Below are 18,314 nucleotides of genomic sequence, written 5' to 3' on the forward strand. Positions count from 1 at the left end.
GGGATGCTCAGCATCCAGAAGCCTTGTTCACATGGGACTGGGACTGGACATCATTTCCACCATGCAGGGTTGGTCAAAGCAAGTCATAAGGCGAGCTCAGATTCAAGGCATGTAGGAGGAGCTGCAAACTTATACTGCAAATGGGCATGGATATGGACAGGGGTGAAAAACTGGGGCCATTGTGACATCAATCTAACAGATACACGCACAGAGGAAACACAAAGGGGAAAACCCAGCTCTCAACACCTAACCAGTTCCAAGAGCCTCATTGTGGTTGGACTGTGGGTTTCCGGGGGAAGGAGGCTCCATAAGACAGAGGTCAAGCTTTTACCCATGGCAGTGGGGAGCCATGAAGGGTGCTAGGCAGGGCAGTGATACCCAGTTTCACTTTAGAACACTTTGCCTCCCTCAATCCAGACCTCTGGTGATGGAGAGTCCCCTGGAAAAATCCCAACAATAGGACTACAGAGAGAAAACTGCAAGTCTGTTCTAAACCTGTCCCCTTCAAATCCTACACCCTCCTCAGAGGTAACCACTGCTATTACCTTTCAGACCTTCTTCTGTGGCTTCACTTACACACACACACACACACACGCACACACACACACACACACACACACACACACACACACGAGTTCTGTCTTCTCAGAAGTGGGGACATATTCCACAGATACTTTCTGTTTTATTTCATTTTCACTGCTGTGTACTATTCCACCGTGTGAACAGATCACAGTTTATTTGTCCAATCTCCCCTTGGTGGACATTTAGATTGTTTTGAATTTTTGCTAAGATTGCAGTGTATCAGTGTAAGAGTTCCTCTCAGATTTATACCCAGAATGACATGGATGGGATGTGGCACGAATCCATCTTAGTTGTATTAGACGTTACTCAATTCTTTCTATGTGGCCACCAACTTACCTTCCCGACAGCTGTGCCTTTCTTCACATCCTAGACACGCAGTATTGATGGGCATTTAAATATTTGTCATTCTACTGGGTGTGAAATACCACCTCATCCTTGTTTTAATCCATCTCGTCATTTTAAATGGCACAGAGTATTCTGCAGTAAGGGTGTAATTCAGCCAGAGCCTGAGTGATTCATTTGGAACTTCTTTTTTTTTTCCTTTTCCAAATAATGCAGCAATTATTTCTTTTCCGACTAATGCACTCCTAGGAGAGAGAAGTGGAGTGCTGGGCTCAAGGGAATACCTTTTCCAAGTAGGCTGCACCCAATTTATGCCCCTGGAAGAGGCAATGATGGCCTGGTTCCCTGCATCCTTGTCAATGCTTTGTCTTCAATTTTTATCAATGTGATGAGAAAATAGTATCTCATCATTGTTTCAATTTAAAATTTCCTGAGTGTCAAAGAAGTCGAAGATATTTTCCTGTGCTTATCAGCCTTTCTGATAAATCAATATTCTTTGTTTATTTTCCCAGAGGACATTGTCCTTATTTATGGAGACTTTTGGGAAGTAATTTAAAAATTGCTCATTCATCCCTTAAAAATTCTTTCTTATAAAACAAAACAAAAGGAGGCCACAGGTTGACCTGGGGTGTCTGTTCCAGGTAAACCCACTGGTCGGCCCCCAACTGCTACTTCCTGAGTCACCAAGGCCAGCAGTGGCCTGGGAACAGGAGTGGACACTGGGGCAGTGGGATTGGAGGGCTTCAGCAGCTACCTCCACAGCCCAGGTGTGCCCAGTTCCCCATCAGCATTCCAGGTTCTGCTGAGCAGAGGGCGTGGGAGGGATCAAGCATCTCAGCCCCCATCATTTTGCCATGGGGGCTGAGACCCAGAGAAGTCAAGCGATACACCCAAGCTCACATAGGAGCAGGTGGCCCGGCTGAAGCATCGGCACACAAGGCAGGGCTGCAGGGCCCCCTCTCAGCTTTCCTGCCCAATCAGCGGCTCAGAGACTCCAGCCCAATCAGGGGCTAATTGGAGTGGTGGGGCCGGGCCTGCTGGTATGTAAGGCGAGCAGGCAGGCCTGGGGGCCTCACGCCTGGGTAGGGGGCCATCTGCATCTGCCTGTGAAATGGCTCCTGGGAGCCTCGCCTCCAGTGACACCTCCTCGACCTCCACACTGGGGTCGTCCAGGTCATCTGGGTCTGAAAAGCCAGGTAAGCAAAGGGAGCGGCTCCTCCCTCATCCGCGCGAGCCCGTTCCCTGGGTGTCCTGAACCCTTCTTCCCCGACCCTGCTCCCCCTCTCTCAGTCTGGCCCCTGAACCCACCCCAGGGGCAGAAGAGCTGATGCCAGTGGTAGCGGGGGCCAGGGAAGAGAGCAGAGGGGCGCCTCCCCAGCTGGAGCCCATTTGCTGTGGGCAAGGGCTGGCAGCCCAGCTGCAGCTGCAGGGCGGCTAGTTGAAGGGGCCGGAGCAACAACGAAGCAAGCGTTCGACGCTTGACTGGGCTTTGGATTTAGGGCTGCGTCCCAATTTTCAATCAACAAACAACGCCTCAAGGATTCTCTGGATATGGGGTCCACTGAGGCAAACAGACCCATTTCATTCCTTCCAGGTGCTCCCAGTCTGGTAGGCGAGCTTGCCTCGTTATAGATGCCATTTGATAATGTGGCGTGTGCTTTAGTGGTGGGGACCCAGAGGGCTGTAGGAGCCCAGAGGAGTCGCCTAACCCCCTCTGGGAGGTCAAGGAAGGCTTCCTAGAGGAGGTGACTCTGAAGGAGGGATAAGCCTCACCCAGGGGAAGGAGGGCTGGGGCAGGGGAAGTGTTCTGAGTACTTGCAAAGACTCCTCTGGAGGAAGTGAGGGGTCCCATCTGCCTGGGAAGCACAGGGAGAGTTGCTCAGTTTGGCTGGGGTCCAAATCTCGGTGATGTTTAGGCCTTGAAGGATGAATGAAAGCTGCTTGGGTGGCCACGGCCGCCCAGGCCTAGGGAACAGCATGGCACAGGCTGTGGCCTGGAGGGGAGAGTGCTGGTGGAGTGCTTGGGAGCTGCGCCGTCTTCCTGCTGGCTGGGGCAGAGTTGGGGGAAATGCGGTGATGGGGGCAGGGGCTGATCAGACTGGGCCTCCAAGGCCAGGTCAGGTGTGTTGGCCCTTGTACTGAAGGTAATGGAGGAGAGGGTCGGAAAGGGGAAGGAGACTGTGCCCTGGGGATGGAGGCAGAGAAGCCTATGGGGAGCAGGAGGGGCTCCAGGATGTTCCCCGGGCACTTGTTTGGGTGTCTGGGTAGGTATGGGGGTGGGCACATTTGTGGGGGAGAGAAGATGGGGGACAGGTTTTCGGGGACCTGCGAGTTCTGTTCTGGACATCCTGGTATACAGCAGGCATCGAATAACTGGAATGAGAAGCTGAACACAGTTGGAGGGTGGGGGTGGGGGGGAGGAAGGAGAGTTGGGGGTGGCTCCCTGGGACAGGGCATGGTTTGGGGGAGACAGGGCAAGGGTTAGAGCTGTCACCCCAGGCTAGGCCCCTCCAGAAACCCTCTAACACTGCAGCTGGGAGGGCTCAGACTGCCTTAGGGCCCCTCCCCACCGTGGGAGATGGGGGATGGGGAGAATGAGACTCTCCTGAGGTCCCGGCTGACCTCAGGTTCTACCGATTAGCAAAACGAATATTCTCAGACACTGGGCTCCTCCTGGCCAGGAAACAAAAGAGGTTGAATTTGATGAAGTCTCTTTACAAGTTTTGCTGAGATCTAGAGTTTTGGGATGGTGGGGTTTTTTTACTTTAAAATGCGGTTTTTTAAAAAAATATGTTTTAGCCACATGTGATTCCTTTCTTGAGTCTTCAGTTTTTGCAGATTGGTCAGAAATCAACATTTCTAATCACCATGTTTAAATCAGGTTTCATATTTAAACCACTTTTATGTGCTTTATGGTGACTGACAACTGTCTCTCTCCTCACCCCTGGATCCTACTCTCTTTTGCAACTTAAAAGAAAAAAAACCAGCTTATTGAGATACCTCAATAATTCACGTAGCATACAATCCACCCATTTAAAGTGTACTTTTAGCACATTCACAGTTGTGTACCCATCTCCACAGTCAATTTTAGAATATTTTCATCCCTTCTAAATGAAAACCTGTACCCATTAGCTGTCAACTCCCCATCCCTGCCCACCTCCCAGCCCCTGGCAACCACTAATCTACCTTCTGGCTCTGATTTGCCCATTCTGGACATTTCATATAAACTAACTCATACAATATATGACTTTTTGTGACTGGCTGCTTTCACTCTGCATAATGTTTTCAAGGAAGTACTTCATTCCTCCTGTTGCCTGGATGACATTGCATTTTATGGCTATACCACGGTTTGTTTATGCATTCATTAGTTTATGGACTTTTGGGTTGTTTCTACTTTTTGGCTGTTACAAATAATGCTGCTGTGAACATTTGTGTACATGTTTAGGTGTGGACCTGTATTTTCTTTTCTCTTGAGTATATACCTAGGAGTGAAATTCTTTTGTTACTTTTTATGATGAAAACTTTCAAGCTGACAGAAAAGTAGACTGGATGGTACAGTGACTCCCAGCTTCCCCACCCACACATATGTTACCAACCAGCTGTTCTTGGCCTCCTTAATCAATAGAAATTGATCAGAGGCCAGATAAGAAATTCAGGCAAGGCTTTATTGGGGCCCCTGCAGCAGCAGCAGGGATTGAGAACAAGCAGCAGTTTCCCTTGCTAGCTTGCTCACTCAGGTGGGAGGCAAACTTTCTCCTTCTATGGGGTGACAGTAGGAGTGTGTCCAGGGATCAGGCCAGAGGGGTGGCCTAGGAGGCTTGCCCACCTCTGTGGTGGTGTTGAGTGCAGGGGGCATGCCCAGTACCCTGCTTTGGCTCCTGGCTCTTCAGAAGAAGCAGTTGGGCGCCTTGGTCTTTTTGTATCTTGTTGTCTATAATTTGCCCCAACTGGGCATGCACGCAGTTATTTTTAGTCCCTTATAGTTTCTTTTTTTTTTTTTAACATCTTTATTGGAGTATAATTGCTTTACAATGGTGTGTTAGTTTCTGCTTTATAACAAAGTGAATCAGTTATACACATACATAAGTCCCTTAGAGTTTCTTTGTATGTCATTGATCGAGGAGACATTTGTCCAGGGGCAAGCACTGCAGCAAAGTGTCCCAGGTCCCAGCCTGTCTCATTCCCCCCTGAGGGATTCTACACCCCTTATTCTTAAAGGGTAAGGGACCAAAGGTCTCTCCTTTTGAAACTTCCTGCTAGACGGGGGCCGCAGACCCTAGCCTACCCTAGTGGTGTAGAAGTCCCTCACTGACTATTCCAAGGACCTGTATGGACCTGGGCCACTCTCCACTGGAATGGGTTGAATTCCTTGAGACATCATGAGTCTTTACTTGAAACTGTTGGAGGCTGGAAGACACAAACTTAACCAGAAGGTTAAACAAACAAGGGCCCTAAAGGAGAAGAACAACAATAGCCATTAAAGGGCCTAGAAAGGGAAGGCACCAGGTTAACTTTGGGAGGGCTTCTTTAACTGTTGACCAGACAGTGGAGGCGATGTCGCCCCTGCCAAAATTGCGAAGCTGCTCTATCTGGGCATATATTTCCTTGATATTAAATTCTACCTGTCCTGTTGCATTGGTCCAGGAGCAGCAGGATGTATTAACTATCGCACAAACTCTACTTCGTTCTGCCAGAAGGTAATCAAGAGCTAGACGATTGTCAAGAACTACATTAGCCAAAGAAACAAGAGATCTTCAGTCCCGTTAAGGCTTGCCTTGTCTGTTCCATCATATAACCAAGCTGTCTAGTGAGATTTCTCAGTGTTGTTTCATGATAGGTAAAGCCTCCCCACGGAGCTGCCAGCCCTATGGCCAGCCCTGCCCCTGTTAAGATCATTTCTAGTGCTCTCTGGGTTCGCTGATGAGCTGGAGTGGTCCTGTTACCAATAAAACCCCCTCTTATCCCTATAGTCCCTAGAGTGCACTCTCCCATGAAGTGAACATTATCAATGCATTTATACGCTATAGCTTGGTTGGAAAAGGACAGGGACCTGGCCATAATTCCATAACATCTGATGGTTTGGGTGTCCGCAGAGGAAAAACAAACACTTCTGGGGTGCAGAACTGAATGTCTGTCTCACGGTTGTTAAGAGAGGACAGTCCTTGAAGGACATAACTCTTGTTAGTACTTAAAAAATTAGGGGATAGGGCTTCCCTGGTGGCGCAGTGGTTAAGAATCCGCCTGCCAGCGCAGGGGACACAGGTTTGAGCCCTGGTCCCGGAGGATCCCACGTGCCACGGAGCAACTAAGCCTGTGCCAAAACTATGGAGCCCGCGAGCCACAGCTACTGAGCCCACATGCTGCTACTGAAGCCCGTGCGCCTAGAGCCCGTGCTCCGCAACGAGAAGCCACTGCAATGAGAAGCCCGCGCACTGCAACGAAGAGTAGCCCCTGCTCGCTGCAACCAGAGAAAGCCTGCGTGCAGCAACGAGGACCCAATGCAGCCAAAAACAAATAAATTAATTTTTTAAAAAGTAGGAGACGGCAGACCCTTATGTTGATAATTCAGCACATAAAGCTCTACAACATTTTTAACAAGATGCTCGTGTATGCTCCTGCAGAGTACAATAGCAAGAATGGCAAATAGGAGTCCAGTCTACTACATCATTTTACTCATCTGTTGATGGTGCCTGTCTTTGAATAGGTATCTCAGATTTTCCACTGGCTCACAGGTGTATTGTTCTGTTGGAACCTGCCGGGTTTCTGGAGGTAAAAGCTTTAGTCTGGACAAATGTACCCAACTAGATATCCCTTGCAGTTTGACAGCAGTAGGGGTGGTTAAAATTACTTTATAGGGGCTCTTCCATTTTAGCAATCGTTGGTCTTTGGGGGACCCCTCTTTCCAGTTCTAAGAAGAACCTGGTCCCCAGGGTTTATTTGTGAAGGACCTGCTCCTTCCTCTGTAGTGTTAGTGGGGGCTGGCAGTGCCTTGTGGGCACAGTCCTGGATTGCCTCCTGAACTTGTCCTAGATTAATGATATATCTCAGGGCCTGGTTCACTTCCTCATCCAGTAGAATGTCAGTAGTAAGAAAAGGCCTCCCATAGGTCATTTCAGATGGGCTAAGCCTCAGACCACTCCTGGGGCTACACGGACCCTGAGGGTGCGATAGGAAGCGAGCTGGTCCAGGGTGCATGAGTCTCTTGGCAGAGTTTTGCTAAGGTTTTCTTCAAAGGATGGTTCATTTTCTCTACCTTCCCTGAAGACTAGGGGTGCCAAGAGGTGTGTAGCTTGTAGTCTATCCCTAGGGCCATTGTGAGCCCCTGTGTGATTCTGGCTATAAAACAGGGCCCGTTATCACTGTGGAGGGACTTTGGAAGTCCAAACCGAGGAACTGCTTCTTTTAAAAGGGACCTACAGGCTTCCATAGCCTTTTCAGATTGGATGGGGAAGGCTTCAGCCCATCCTGTGAAAGTATTGACAAACACCATAAGATATTTATATCCTGACCGCGGGGGCATTTGGGTGAAATCTGTCAGTCTTCCCCCCTGATATGTCCCTCGGCATTGAATTGGCCTGAGTAATGAAGGGGGGATTGGATGGGCCTGTGGGTTATTATGGGCACATAAATCATAGGCAAGTGTTGCTTGTTTTACTGTCTTTTAAGCCCCTTCCCTGAAAAAGCCTTTTGCATCAAGTCCCGCAGTGATCCCTCCCATAGTGCGTGGCACCATGTAAGCTCTTAGTGAGTTTCCATTTTTGGGCCTCAGGAATTAGAACCGTATCCTCCTTTCTATACCGGCCTGTGCTTCTCTTCTCATAGCCTCGTTTCCCAGCCTTTTCTTGTTCCTGTGGGGAATACTGGAGAAGGCTAGGGAGTTCAGGGGGGCCAATCACTGGGGCCATAATTTGCTCAGGCTCTTGCAGTTGAGCTGCCTGTTTTGCAGTTTGATCACCTTTGCTGTTCTCTTGGCTCACAAGGGATCCACCCCTCTGATGGCCCCTGCAGCGGATTACTGTTACCTGGGTCAGGAGCTGCACTGCTTCTAAAAGAGCCAGAATCAAATCTTTATATTTTATGGGGGAATTTGTAGCGATTAACGTTGCTCTTTCCAAATGGCAGCATGAGCATGTAGCACGTGGAACCCATATTTACAGTCAGTAAAAATATTTAATTTCTTATCCGTCCCTAATTGCAAAGCTCTCATTAATGCAATTAGTTCAGCTTTCTGGGCTGATGTCTGTTGGGGGCAGGGCCTTGGCTTCCATTCTGTTCATCTAGACTAACTGGCATACCCCGCCTTTTGGGTTCCCATTTCTATAAAACTGCTCCTGTCAGTAAACTGTTTGACCTCAGGGCTGTCAAGGGGCTCATCTAGATCAGACCTGCTGGAGCAAGTTTGTTCTATGGTCTCTTTACGCTGATGCACTAAGTCTCCACTCTAGACAGCTGGAAGCAGAGTCGCTGGGTTCAGGGTTTGGCACACCTTTAAGATAATGCCAGGGGCGTCCAATAGGAGGGCCTGATATCTTGTTAACCTTCCTCCAGTCAACCAATGATGTCCTTTGACTTCCAGCACAAATTGTACCTGATGAGGGGTTGACACGCCTAAGTGTTGTCCCAGGGTGGGCTTGGAAGCTCATTTACCAACAGGGATGTGGCCACTACTGCCTGCCGGCAGCTTGACCATCCCAGGGCCACTGAGTCCAACTGTGTTGAGAAGTAAGCCACTGGTCTCTGATCCGGTCCCAGCTTTTGGGTCAGGACTCATGGTTCTATCCCTGACCTCTCACGAACGTGTAGGGTAAGGGGCTTGTGCAAATTTGGAAGCCCCAGCACTGGTGCTCTACTCACCGCAGTCTTCAGAGTCTGAAAGGCCTGCTGGTGGTCCTTATTCCGTTGAAGGGGTTCCCTTTCTTCTCCCTTTAGACCCTCACATAGGGGTTTTGCTATAAGGCTATAATTTGGAATCCAGATACGATAGAACCTAGCCATTCTGAGAAAGCCTCAGAGTTGCCTTTTTGTGGTTGGAGATAGTAATGCATTATTTGCTGTTTTTCAATCTATGGCAAGGGCTGGTGCCCCTGGGGTCAAACCCAATCCTAAATATTGAAACTGTTGCTGGTTGAAGATACTCTATATGGTTGAAGATACTTTATATCCCCTTCTTGCCAGAAAATTTAGGACCGTAACAGTATTTTTATCTGAATCTTATTTGGTCTCACTACTTATCAATAAATCATCAACATATTGTAGCAGAGTTCCCTTCTCAAGGCTCAATTCCCTCGGTTCCCTTGCTAACGTGTTTCCAAAAAGATGGGGGCTGTCCTGAAAACCCTGAAGAAGTACTGTCCAGGTGTATTGGGTAGCCTCCAGGTGTCAGGGTCCCTCCATTCAAAGGCATAAAGGTATGGAGAGTCTGGATTTAGGGGAATACAGAAAAATACATCAGTGAGGTCCAAAACAGAGAAATACTGCGTGCCCCCTGGCACTTGGGTGTGGAGGGTGTATAGCTTTGACACCAGTGGGTGAATAGGGATGACGGCCTCATTCACTGCTCATAAGCCTTGCACAAACCAGTACTCCCTGTTAGGCTTCTGAACGGGGAGGATTGGGGTATTGCAAGGGGGCTGGCAGGGCCTAATGAGTTTGTGTTTTAGGAATTTGATGAGCAGTGGTTGGATTCCTCTCAGGGCTTCAGGCTTTAAAGGATATTGTGCGTTTTTTTTTTCCCCCCCGTGATCAAAACTCGATTGAAAACCTGACAGCCAACTAGAAGAGCGCTGTTGTATACCTTACAAAACTAAACATAATTACATTATCTTGGTAGATTAACTGGAATTACTGAACTGATAAGGCTTTCTGCGATAGAACACGAATTCAGGAAGTTGTGTGGATCATCAGTGTTGCTTTCTTCTAAATGAACACCCTTCTGTGGATCTGGCCTTTCCTCCTGTTGGCCGACACAGCACTGTTGAACAACCTACGTAAAGCACCACTGTCTGAGCACAGCTGAAAACCGTGGTAATCTTGTAGCAACCTGGACATTTTACATCCATAAAATAAGAATTTGTGCTCTGAACCAGCCGTTTCTTTTTTTTTTAATTAATTAATTAATTTTATTTATTTACTTTTGGCTGTGTTGGGTCTTCATTGCTGCGCGTGGGCTTTCTCTAGCTGCAGCGAGCAGGGGCTACTCTTCGTTGTGGTATGTGGGCTTCTCATTTCTCATGGCAGTGGCGTCTTTTGTTGAGGAGCACGGGCTCTAGGCGTGCGGGCTTCAGTAGTTGTGGCGCACGGGCTCTAGAGCACAGGCTCAGCAGTTGTGGTGCACAGGCTTAGTTGCTCCGCGGCATGTGGGATCTTCCCGGACCAGGGCTCAAACCTGTGTCCCCTGCATTAGCAGGCAGAGTCTTAACCACTGCGCCACCAGGGAAGCCCCGGGCCATTTCTTTTTGTGTTTTTTCTTTTCCTTTCCAAGGAAGGATCTTGGAATCGCTAGCCAAAGGCATGTTGATCCTTTCACAAGCGCAGCCCATGCAGATCTCTAAGGCAACACCCCTAGCGAGCAGCACAAGACCAGGCATGTGGCATCTAAAGGATATTGTCTTTTCCAGGGGTATTTTCCCCCAGGCCTTAACCATATTTTTATTGGGGGAGCAAGTTTTGCCCTTCCTGGCACCGAGGTATCTCAAACTGCAGGATCTACCGGTTCTCTAATTTCCTGGGGGATGTCTTGGGGAACATTTTGATGACCAGCAGGTGGGCCATCTGGGGCTACAAATAGATGCATTCTCTGTTTGAATTCTTTACCTCCTTGGATTCCCCTGTCCTAAGAATATACTAGCTCCTAATTTATTTAGCAGATTTCTTCTGAGGAGGGGGACAGGGCATTCTGGCATATACAGAAAGGAGTGAGTAATAATAATGGACCCAATTCCACAGGCAAGGGGAGACCTAAATTGCCTTACCTTTGGCTGTCCATCGACTCCCATCACAGTACAGTCACGGTTGGAGAGAGGGCCAACTGGCCAAATCGGAACAGAACAGGAGCCTCCAGTGTCTGCAAGAAACTCAGTTCTCCTACCTGCCACATCAAGGGTGACCTAAGGCTCCCCTGGAGTGATGAGGATGGATCGAGTGGGATCTGGAGCCGGGCAGGCAGGCGCTCCGGCCCCCTCAGTCGGTGCGCAGGAATCTCTTATCTGAGAGATTTGCAAGGAACTGGGGCGGGGCAGGATTGCCCCTAGGGCATCCCACAGGAGGGTCCTTAGGACATTCCCCCTTCCAGTGCCCCCTTCCAACAAAAGGCACACTGGTTCTGGCCTAGGCAGCTTCTTGGCGGTCTGTCCAGCCTTCTCGGCCCTCCAGGATTCCCTCGAGGTTGTGGATGGATCAGAGCAGCCAAAAGTTGCATTTTCTTTATTAGCCTCTTATTCTTATTGGTCTCCTCCATTAAGTCTTGGTTGTTACAGACCTTGAAGGCCTCCTCTACCAAGATTGACAACGGGGTTTGGGGCCTGGCCTCAAGCTTTTGTAATTTTCTCCTGATATCAGGAGTAGCCTGGGTGATAAAATGCATGGCCAGCAGTGTCCTCCCTTCTGTGGACTCAGAGTCTGTACTGGTGTCCTTCCTGAATGCCTCTGTTGCCCGACTCGGGAAGACTGCCAGATTTTCTTTTTTTTCCTGTGTAACCTCTCAGACCTTATCATAATTTAAAGGCTTCACCATATACCCTTTCCTTCCTTCTGATAGACAAGTAATATAATGTCTCATCCTAGCCTGGCCTGCACAATCTCCACAGTCCCAGTGGGGGTCATGTTCTAGGATTGCATCCCCACCCACCTGATAAATTTGGTGGTGTGGATTGGTGGCCACCAGGCCATCTGCGTGTCCCCTGGCCTTTCTCACTATGCGCTCCTTTTAATCCAGGGTGCGACAGTGGGCCAGAATAACCATGATGTCCTGCCAGGTGAGAGAGAATGTCAACCCCAGCCTGATAAATTCGTCCCTAAACTTGTCAGAGTTCTCTGAGAACCTGCCAAACCTCTCCTTACAGATTCGCAATGGAAAAGGCCACAGGGGTCAGAACCTGAGGGCCTAGAGGTGGGAGTATTCCCACAGGGGATTTTTGGACATAGAGTAAAGTGAGAGTACTTACTCCTTAAGCTAAGGTGAAAAAAAGATTTCAAAAGTAAATACAGGAACTCACATGATCTTTTATCACAAGCAGCACTCCAGGACAATTTTGTTCTCCTAGAGAGAGAAACCAAATCCAGTCTTGCATCAGCCTCCTCTTAATAAAATCCATTTTCCTAATTAAATTTGACCCACCCTTAGAAAGTCCTGACCACATACAAAATTCTTTTTCCAATGATCCTTTTCTGCAAAACTTCTGCAACTTTGTGTAGCCATATTATCCTGTCCGTTATTCTTTCCGTTCAGAAATAACCAGCCCTAGGACAAAAATCACTTTTTCCTTTTAATAAAATATATTTCTGTTCCTCATATCTTTTTTTTTTTAATTAATTTATTTTTTGGCTGCGTTAGGTATTTGTTGCTGCACATTGGCTTTCTCTAGTTGCGGCGAGTGGGGGCTACTCTTCATTGCGGTGCATGGGCTTCTCATTGCAGTGGCTTCTCTTGTTGCGGAGCAGGGGCTCTAGGCACGCAGGCTTCAGTAGTTGTGGCATGTGGGCTCAGTAGTTGTGGCTCGTGGGCTCTAGAGTGCAGCCTCAATAGTTGTGGCGCACGGGCTTAGTTGTTCCGCGGCATGTGGGATCTTCCCGGACCAGGGCTTAAGCCCGTGTCCCCTGCATTGGCAGGCGGATTCTTTTTTTTTTTTTTAAGTCTGGCAAGGATTTATTAGGAAGCTTATTAGTCACAGTGAATAAAAATCCATGAACAGAAGAACTGAGATCTCCAAATTGGCAGCTGGGCTTACAACACTAGTTAGAAGCTAATAAATATTAAGGATGTCCCAAGAGGAATCTTATCTAAGTCCCAATCTTACCCCGACCAGGATCCCAACAAACACAGAAACGATGCCCATGCTCTCCTTTTACCTGGTTAGCAGGAAAAAAGAACTTCTTCTCAAGCTATTACGCATTATCAGGAGATTCTTGCTCTTCTAACTATAACCATGGGACACTAGCGCACGACAGACAACTCCAAGCTGGGCAGCTTGACAAGAATGGTGAAAGGTGACAGGGAGAAGGAGCACGCAGGGACAAGGACTACTAGCTCGACACCCTCCTGGTGGTTAATACGTGGCAGGCGGATTCTTAACCACTGTGCCACCAAGGAAGCCACCCTCATACCTTCTTTTCTGAAAGCATACATCCTACTTTCCTTAAGCAACCATGAACTGTCTTTTACATTAGCATTCCTTGATTGGAATATCTCATAACATCTAGAAACATGTATCTTCCCAAAACACAATTTCTTTCCTTAATGTGCAAGACATGTGTCTAATAAACCCAAACATCTTTAGTTTCCCTCTCACAAGAAGACAAAAGTAGGTAAATATAGACCTGTTTAGCAATTAATGTTCCAGTATTTCATCTTATTTGAAATGGCCTGGATACTCGATGGAGTCCTATCATTTGCCTTAATTTAGTTTTAAGTTACCAAAATTTGGAGGGACTATTGTAGATGGAAGTTTCCAAAACATAATTATTCCCATAGAGTTTATCAAAAAGCTCTTATCATAGTTAAATTTACTTAAAAGTTTAATCACATCAGGTCATTCTCCTTGATGACAGATTTTAAAACAGAAACAATATGTACTTATTGACTTTCAGTAACCCTAGGTACAAATAAAATATTATAATTAATGTTGATGACTCTAAAGACAGGTCTGTATCAATTAAACTGACAAGCTTAAGTTAGACAAGTTAATTTCTACAGAATCAGAGATCTCATAGTTTTCCCTCTTGAAATTAAAAAGGCCTCTTTTTTTCCCTCAGACTAGGGGACTACAGATGGATCAGGTAATTCTTGGAGCTCAGGCCGAATAGTTACATTGCAAAGGCAAAGGAGAGAAATGCAAGCCCCTCTCTTTTTTTTTTTTTTTTGTTGTTGTTCTTTAAAATCCCACCAAGTAACCCACGACTGGAGTTTCAGGCGATGTGGCTGTGTGTGTTTGTACTTCAAGGCTTAAATGCTCCACTGTGCTTTGGCAGAGACTTGCAAGAGCAGTTGGACAGACAAGACTACATAATACAAAGACACCAGTGACAAAAACTTAAACACACAAACAAGAAATCTTAGGATTAAGGGTATGAGAGTGCAGGGCTGGGAACCGAGGGACAGGTGAAGGGAAGAGGGAAAGAAAAGACTGAAAGAGAGAGAGAGATTGCCCTTTCAACCCACCCCCTGTGGGTATCTATTCAGGCACCAACCTGCGTGCTTCCAGAAAGAGCCAGTGAAGGAGGGAAGACCCTATCCACTGCCCGTGGCGGTGATCAAGCCTGGAAATCAGCCAGTTGTACATCATCAGTGGGAGTCTCACCCACGCATACACCAGTATATAGAAAACTGCCGCTTTAGCCCATTCCCAATGGGACTTCTCTTTTTTCTTTTTTTAAACTTTTAATTTTCTATTGGAGTATTGTTGATTAACAACGTTGTGATAGTTTCAGGTGTACAGCAAGGTGATTCAGTTATACATATACGTGTATCTATTCTTTTTCAAATTCTTTCCCCATTTAGGTTATCTTATAATATTGAGCAGAGTTCCCTGTGCTATACAGTAGATACTCTTTGGTTATCCATTTTAAATATAGCAGTGTGTACATGTCAGTCTGAAAATCCCTAACTATCCCTTCCCCCAACCCTTCCCCCCGGTAACCATAAATTCATTCTCTAAGTTTGTGAGTCTGTTTCTCTTTTGTAAATAAGTTTGTTTGTATCATTTCTTTTTAAATTTATTTCTTTAATTATTCATTTTTTTTCTGTGTTGAATCATCCTTGCCACGCACGGGCTTTCTCTAGTTGTGACAAGCGGGGCCACTCTTCACTGCGGCGCGTGGGCCCCTCACTGCGGGTGACTTCTGTTGCGGAGCACGGGCTCCAGATGTGCGGGCTTCAGTAATTGTGGCGCCGGGGCCTAGTTGCTACGCGGTACGCAAGATCCTCCCGGACCAGGGCTCGAACCCGTGTCCCCTGCATTGGTAGTTGGATTCCTAACCACTGCGCCACCGGGGAAGTCCAGTATCATTTCTTTTTAGATTCCGCATATAAGCGATATCATGCAATATTTCTCTTTCTCTGTCTGACTTACTTCACTCAGTATAACAATCTCTAGGTCCATCCATGTTGCTGCAAATGTCATTATTTCGTTCTTTTTTAATGGCTGAGTAGCATTCCATTGTACACATGTACCGCGTCGTCTTTATCCACTCCTCTGTCGATAGACACTTAGGTTGCTTCCATGTCTTGGCTGTCGTAGACAGTGCTGCAGTGAACATTGGGGTGCAGGTATCCTTTCAGACCATGTTCTTCTCCGGATATATGCCCAGGAGTGGGATTGCAGGATCATATGGTAGCTCTCTTTTTAATTTTTTAAGGAACCTCCATACTGTTCTCCATAGTGGCTGTACCAATTTACATTCCCACAAAAAGTATAGGAGGGTTCCCTTCTCTCCACACCCTCTCCAGCATTTATTTTCTAACGGGACTTCTCTGGGCGGCAGGAAAATAAAGGTGAGAATATTGGGATGATTGGACTTCCAGCCACATGTTGAGGTTTGAACCTCTATCATTCTCATAAATCTCCTGTCAGGAGAGCCTGCTGGACCAGGATCTGCACTGTGTGAGGCGAGCCTCTCCCACCTCTGCTTGTCACCTGTCGAGGTGAGCTGTTGCCGGCCAGAGCGAGCAGGTCTCACAAGCTGAGAGGAGTGATGCTGTAGCTGCCCGATGTCCACTCTCTTGGAAAGACAGGACAGAAGTAGGAGAGGACAGAGAGAGAAGTAGAGAGATTTCAGGAGAGGAAAAGGGACAAAGGGAAAGCGGGGAGGGAAAAAGGACAAAGGGGAAGGGAAAGAGTTGCCTGAATGAGGGTACTGAGGCCCCCAGGGGCCAGGAAAGCAGACTTACCAAATGAGGTGACACTGAAACAAGAGGTTCAGGAGGCCACTTATCACCCATGGGGAAGCTGTGTTCAGTGGTCTCAGAGGTGCATAGATCCTCTTCTGGGAAGGGAACAATTGTTCCTTTGAGGTGTCGCCACAAAGTATGTTACTGAACAGGGTTCTTGGCCTCCTTATCAATAGAAATTGATCAGTGGCCAGATAAGAAATTCAGGGAAAGGGACTTGCCTGGTGGCACAGTGGTTGAGAATCCGCCTACCAATGCAGGGGACACGGGTTCCAGCCCTGGTCTGGGAAGATCCCACATGCCACAGAGCAACTAAGCCCGTGCACCACAACTACTGAGCCTGTGCTCTAGAGCCCACAAGCCACAACTACTGAGCCCATGCACCACAACTCCTGAGGCTCGCGTGCTTAGAGCCCGTGCTCTGCAACAAGAGAAGCCACCGCAGTGGGAAGCCCACGCACCGCAATGAAGAGTAGCCCCTGCTCGCCGCAACTAGAGAGAGCCTGTGTGCAGCAACGAAGGCCCAAGGCAGCCAAAAACAAATTAAAAAAAAAAAAATTCAGGCAAGTCTTTATTGGGACCCCTGCTGCAGCAGGGGGGAGCGAAAACAAGTAACAGTTTCCCTTGCTCGCTTGCTGAGGGAGGGGTGCAAACTGCTTCCTCATATGGGGTGGGGGGGAGGGTGTGTCCAGGGTTCGGGTCAGAGGGGGGTCTTAGGTGGTCTGCCCACCCCTTAGGTGGTGCTGTGTGCAGGGGGCATGCGCAGTACCCTGCTTTTGCTCCCAGTTCTTCAGAAGTACCAGTTGGGTTTTTGGTTTTTCTGATTCTTGTTGTCCATAATTTGCCCCACTGGGCATGCATGCAGTTATTTTTAGTCCCTTATAGTTTCTTTGTATGTCGTTGTTTGAGGAGATGTCTGTCCAGGTGCAAGCACTGCAGCAGACGGTCCCAGGTCCCAGCCTGTCTCAGAGCTGTCACGCCAGGCCAGGCCCCTCCAGAAACCCTCTGACACTGCAGTTGGGAGGGCTCAGAGCTCCTTAGCGCCCCCTCCCCACCACGGGAGATGGGGAAGTTTTTATTTGCGAGAGGAGAGTGAGACTCCAGAGGTCCTGACTGACCTCAGACTCTACTGATTATCAGGCTCTGGCCCCAAAATGAATATTCTCAGACACTGGGCTCTTCCTGGCCAGGAGGCAATAGAGGTTGAATTTGATTAAGCCTCTTTACAATGTTTGCTGAGATCTAGAGTTTTCAGGCGGGTTTTTTCCCGCTTTATTTTATTTTTTAAATTTTTATTGGAGTATAGTTGATTTACAATTTTGTGTTGGTTTCAGGTGTACAGTATACATATATCCACGCTTTTTTAGATTCTTTTCCCATATAGGTCATTACAGAGTATTGAGTAGAGTTCCCTGTGCTATACAGTATGTCCTTAGTAGTTATCTGTTTTATATATAGTAGTGTGTAAATGTCAATCCTAATCTCCCAATTTATCCCTCCTCCCTTTCCCCCCAGTAACTGTAAGTTTGTTTTCTACCTCTGTGACTCTCTTTCTGTTTTGTAAATAAGTTCATTTGTACCTTGTTTTTTTTTAGCTTCCACATATGAGTGTATCACATGATATGTGTCTTTCTCTGTGTGACTGACTTCACTTAGTATGATCATCTCTAGGTCCATGCATGTTGCTGCAAATAGCATTATTTCATTCTTTTTCATGGCTGAGTAATATTCCATTGTATATATTGTATATATGTACCACATCTTCTTTATTCATCCATCCTTCCATGGACATGTTGATTGCTTCCATGTCTTGGCTATTGTAAATAGTGAGGCAATGAACATTGGGGTGCATGTATCTTTTTGAATCATGGTTTTCTCTGGATATATGCCCAGTAGTGGGATTGCTGGATCATATGGTAGTTCTATGTTTAGTTTTTTGAGGAACCTCCATACTGTTCTCCACAGTGGCTGTACCAATTTACATTCGCACCCACACTGTAGGAGAGTTCCCTTTTTTCCATACCCTCTCCATCATTTATTGTTTGTTGACTTTTTGATGATGGCCATTCTGACTGGTATGAGCTGATACCTCATTGTAGTTTTGATATGCGTTTCTCTAATAATTAGTGATGTTGAGCATCTTTTCATGTGCTTTTTGGCCATCTGTATTTCTTTTGAGAAATGTCTAGTTAGATCTTCTGCCTATTTTTTGATTGGATTACGTTTTTTTTTGATATTGAACTGCATGAGCTGTTCATATGTTTTGGAGATTAATCCTTTGTCAGTC

The 18,314-nt window shown here is 47.1% G+C and overlaps 1 protein-coding gene and 1 pseudogene across 1 annotated transcript in view; one reads left to right on the forward strand and one right to left on the reverse strand.

The window, feature by feature from the left end:
• The first annotated feature begins 1,525 nt into the window (after positions 1-1,525).
• Positions 1,526-18,314, forward strand: part of H1-8 (H1.8 linker histone) — a 28,567-nt gene continuing 11,778 nt past the window's right edge. Inside the window, exon 1 of the mRNA XM_022562803.2 lies at positions 1,526-2,120. Coding sequence (XP_022418511.2) covers positions 2,036-2,120 — 85 coding nt within the window. The 5' untranslated portion in view covers positions 1,526-2,035. The remainder of the gene's footprint in view (positions 2,121-18,314) is intronic.
• On the reverse strand, positions 9,348-10,040 carry LOC111168968 (small ribosomal subunit protein eS27-like pseudogene; annotated as a pseudogene).

The sequence above is a fragment of the Delphinapterus leucas genome, chromosome 10 (genome assembly GCF_059928025.1).
Source record: "Delphinapterus leucas isolate spDelLeu-1000000601 "Yukka" chromosome 10, BTC_Dleu_Yukka2, whole genome shotgun sequence".
Classification (NCBI taxonomy): domain Eukaryota; kingdom Metazoa; phylum Chordata; class Mammalia; order Artiodactyla; family Monodontidae; genus Delphinapterus; species Delphinapterus leucas.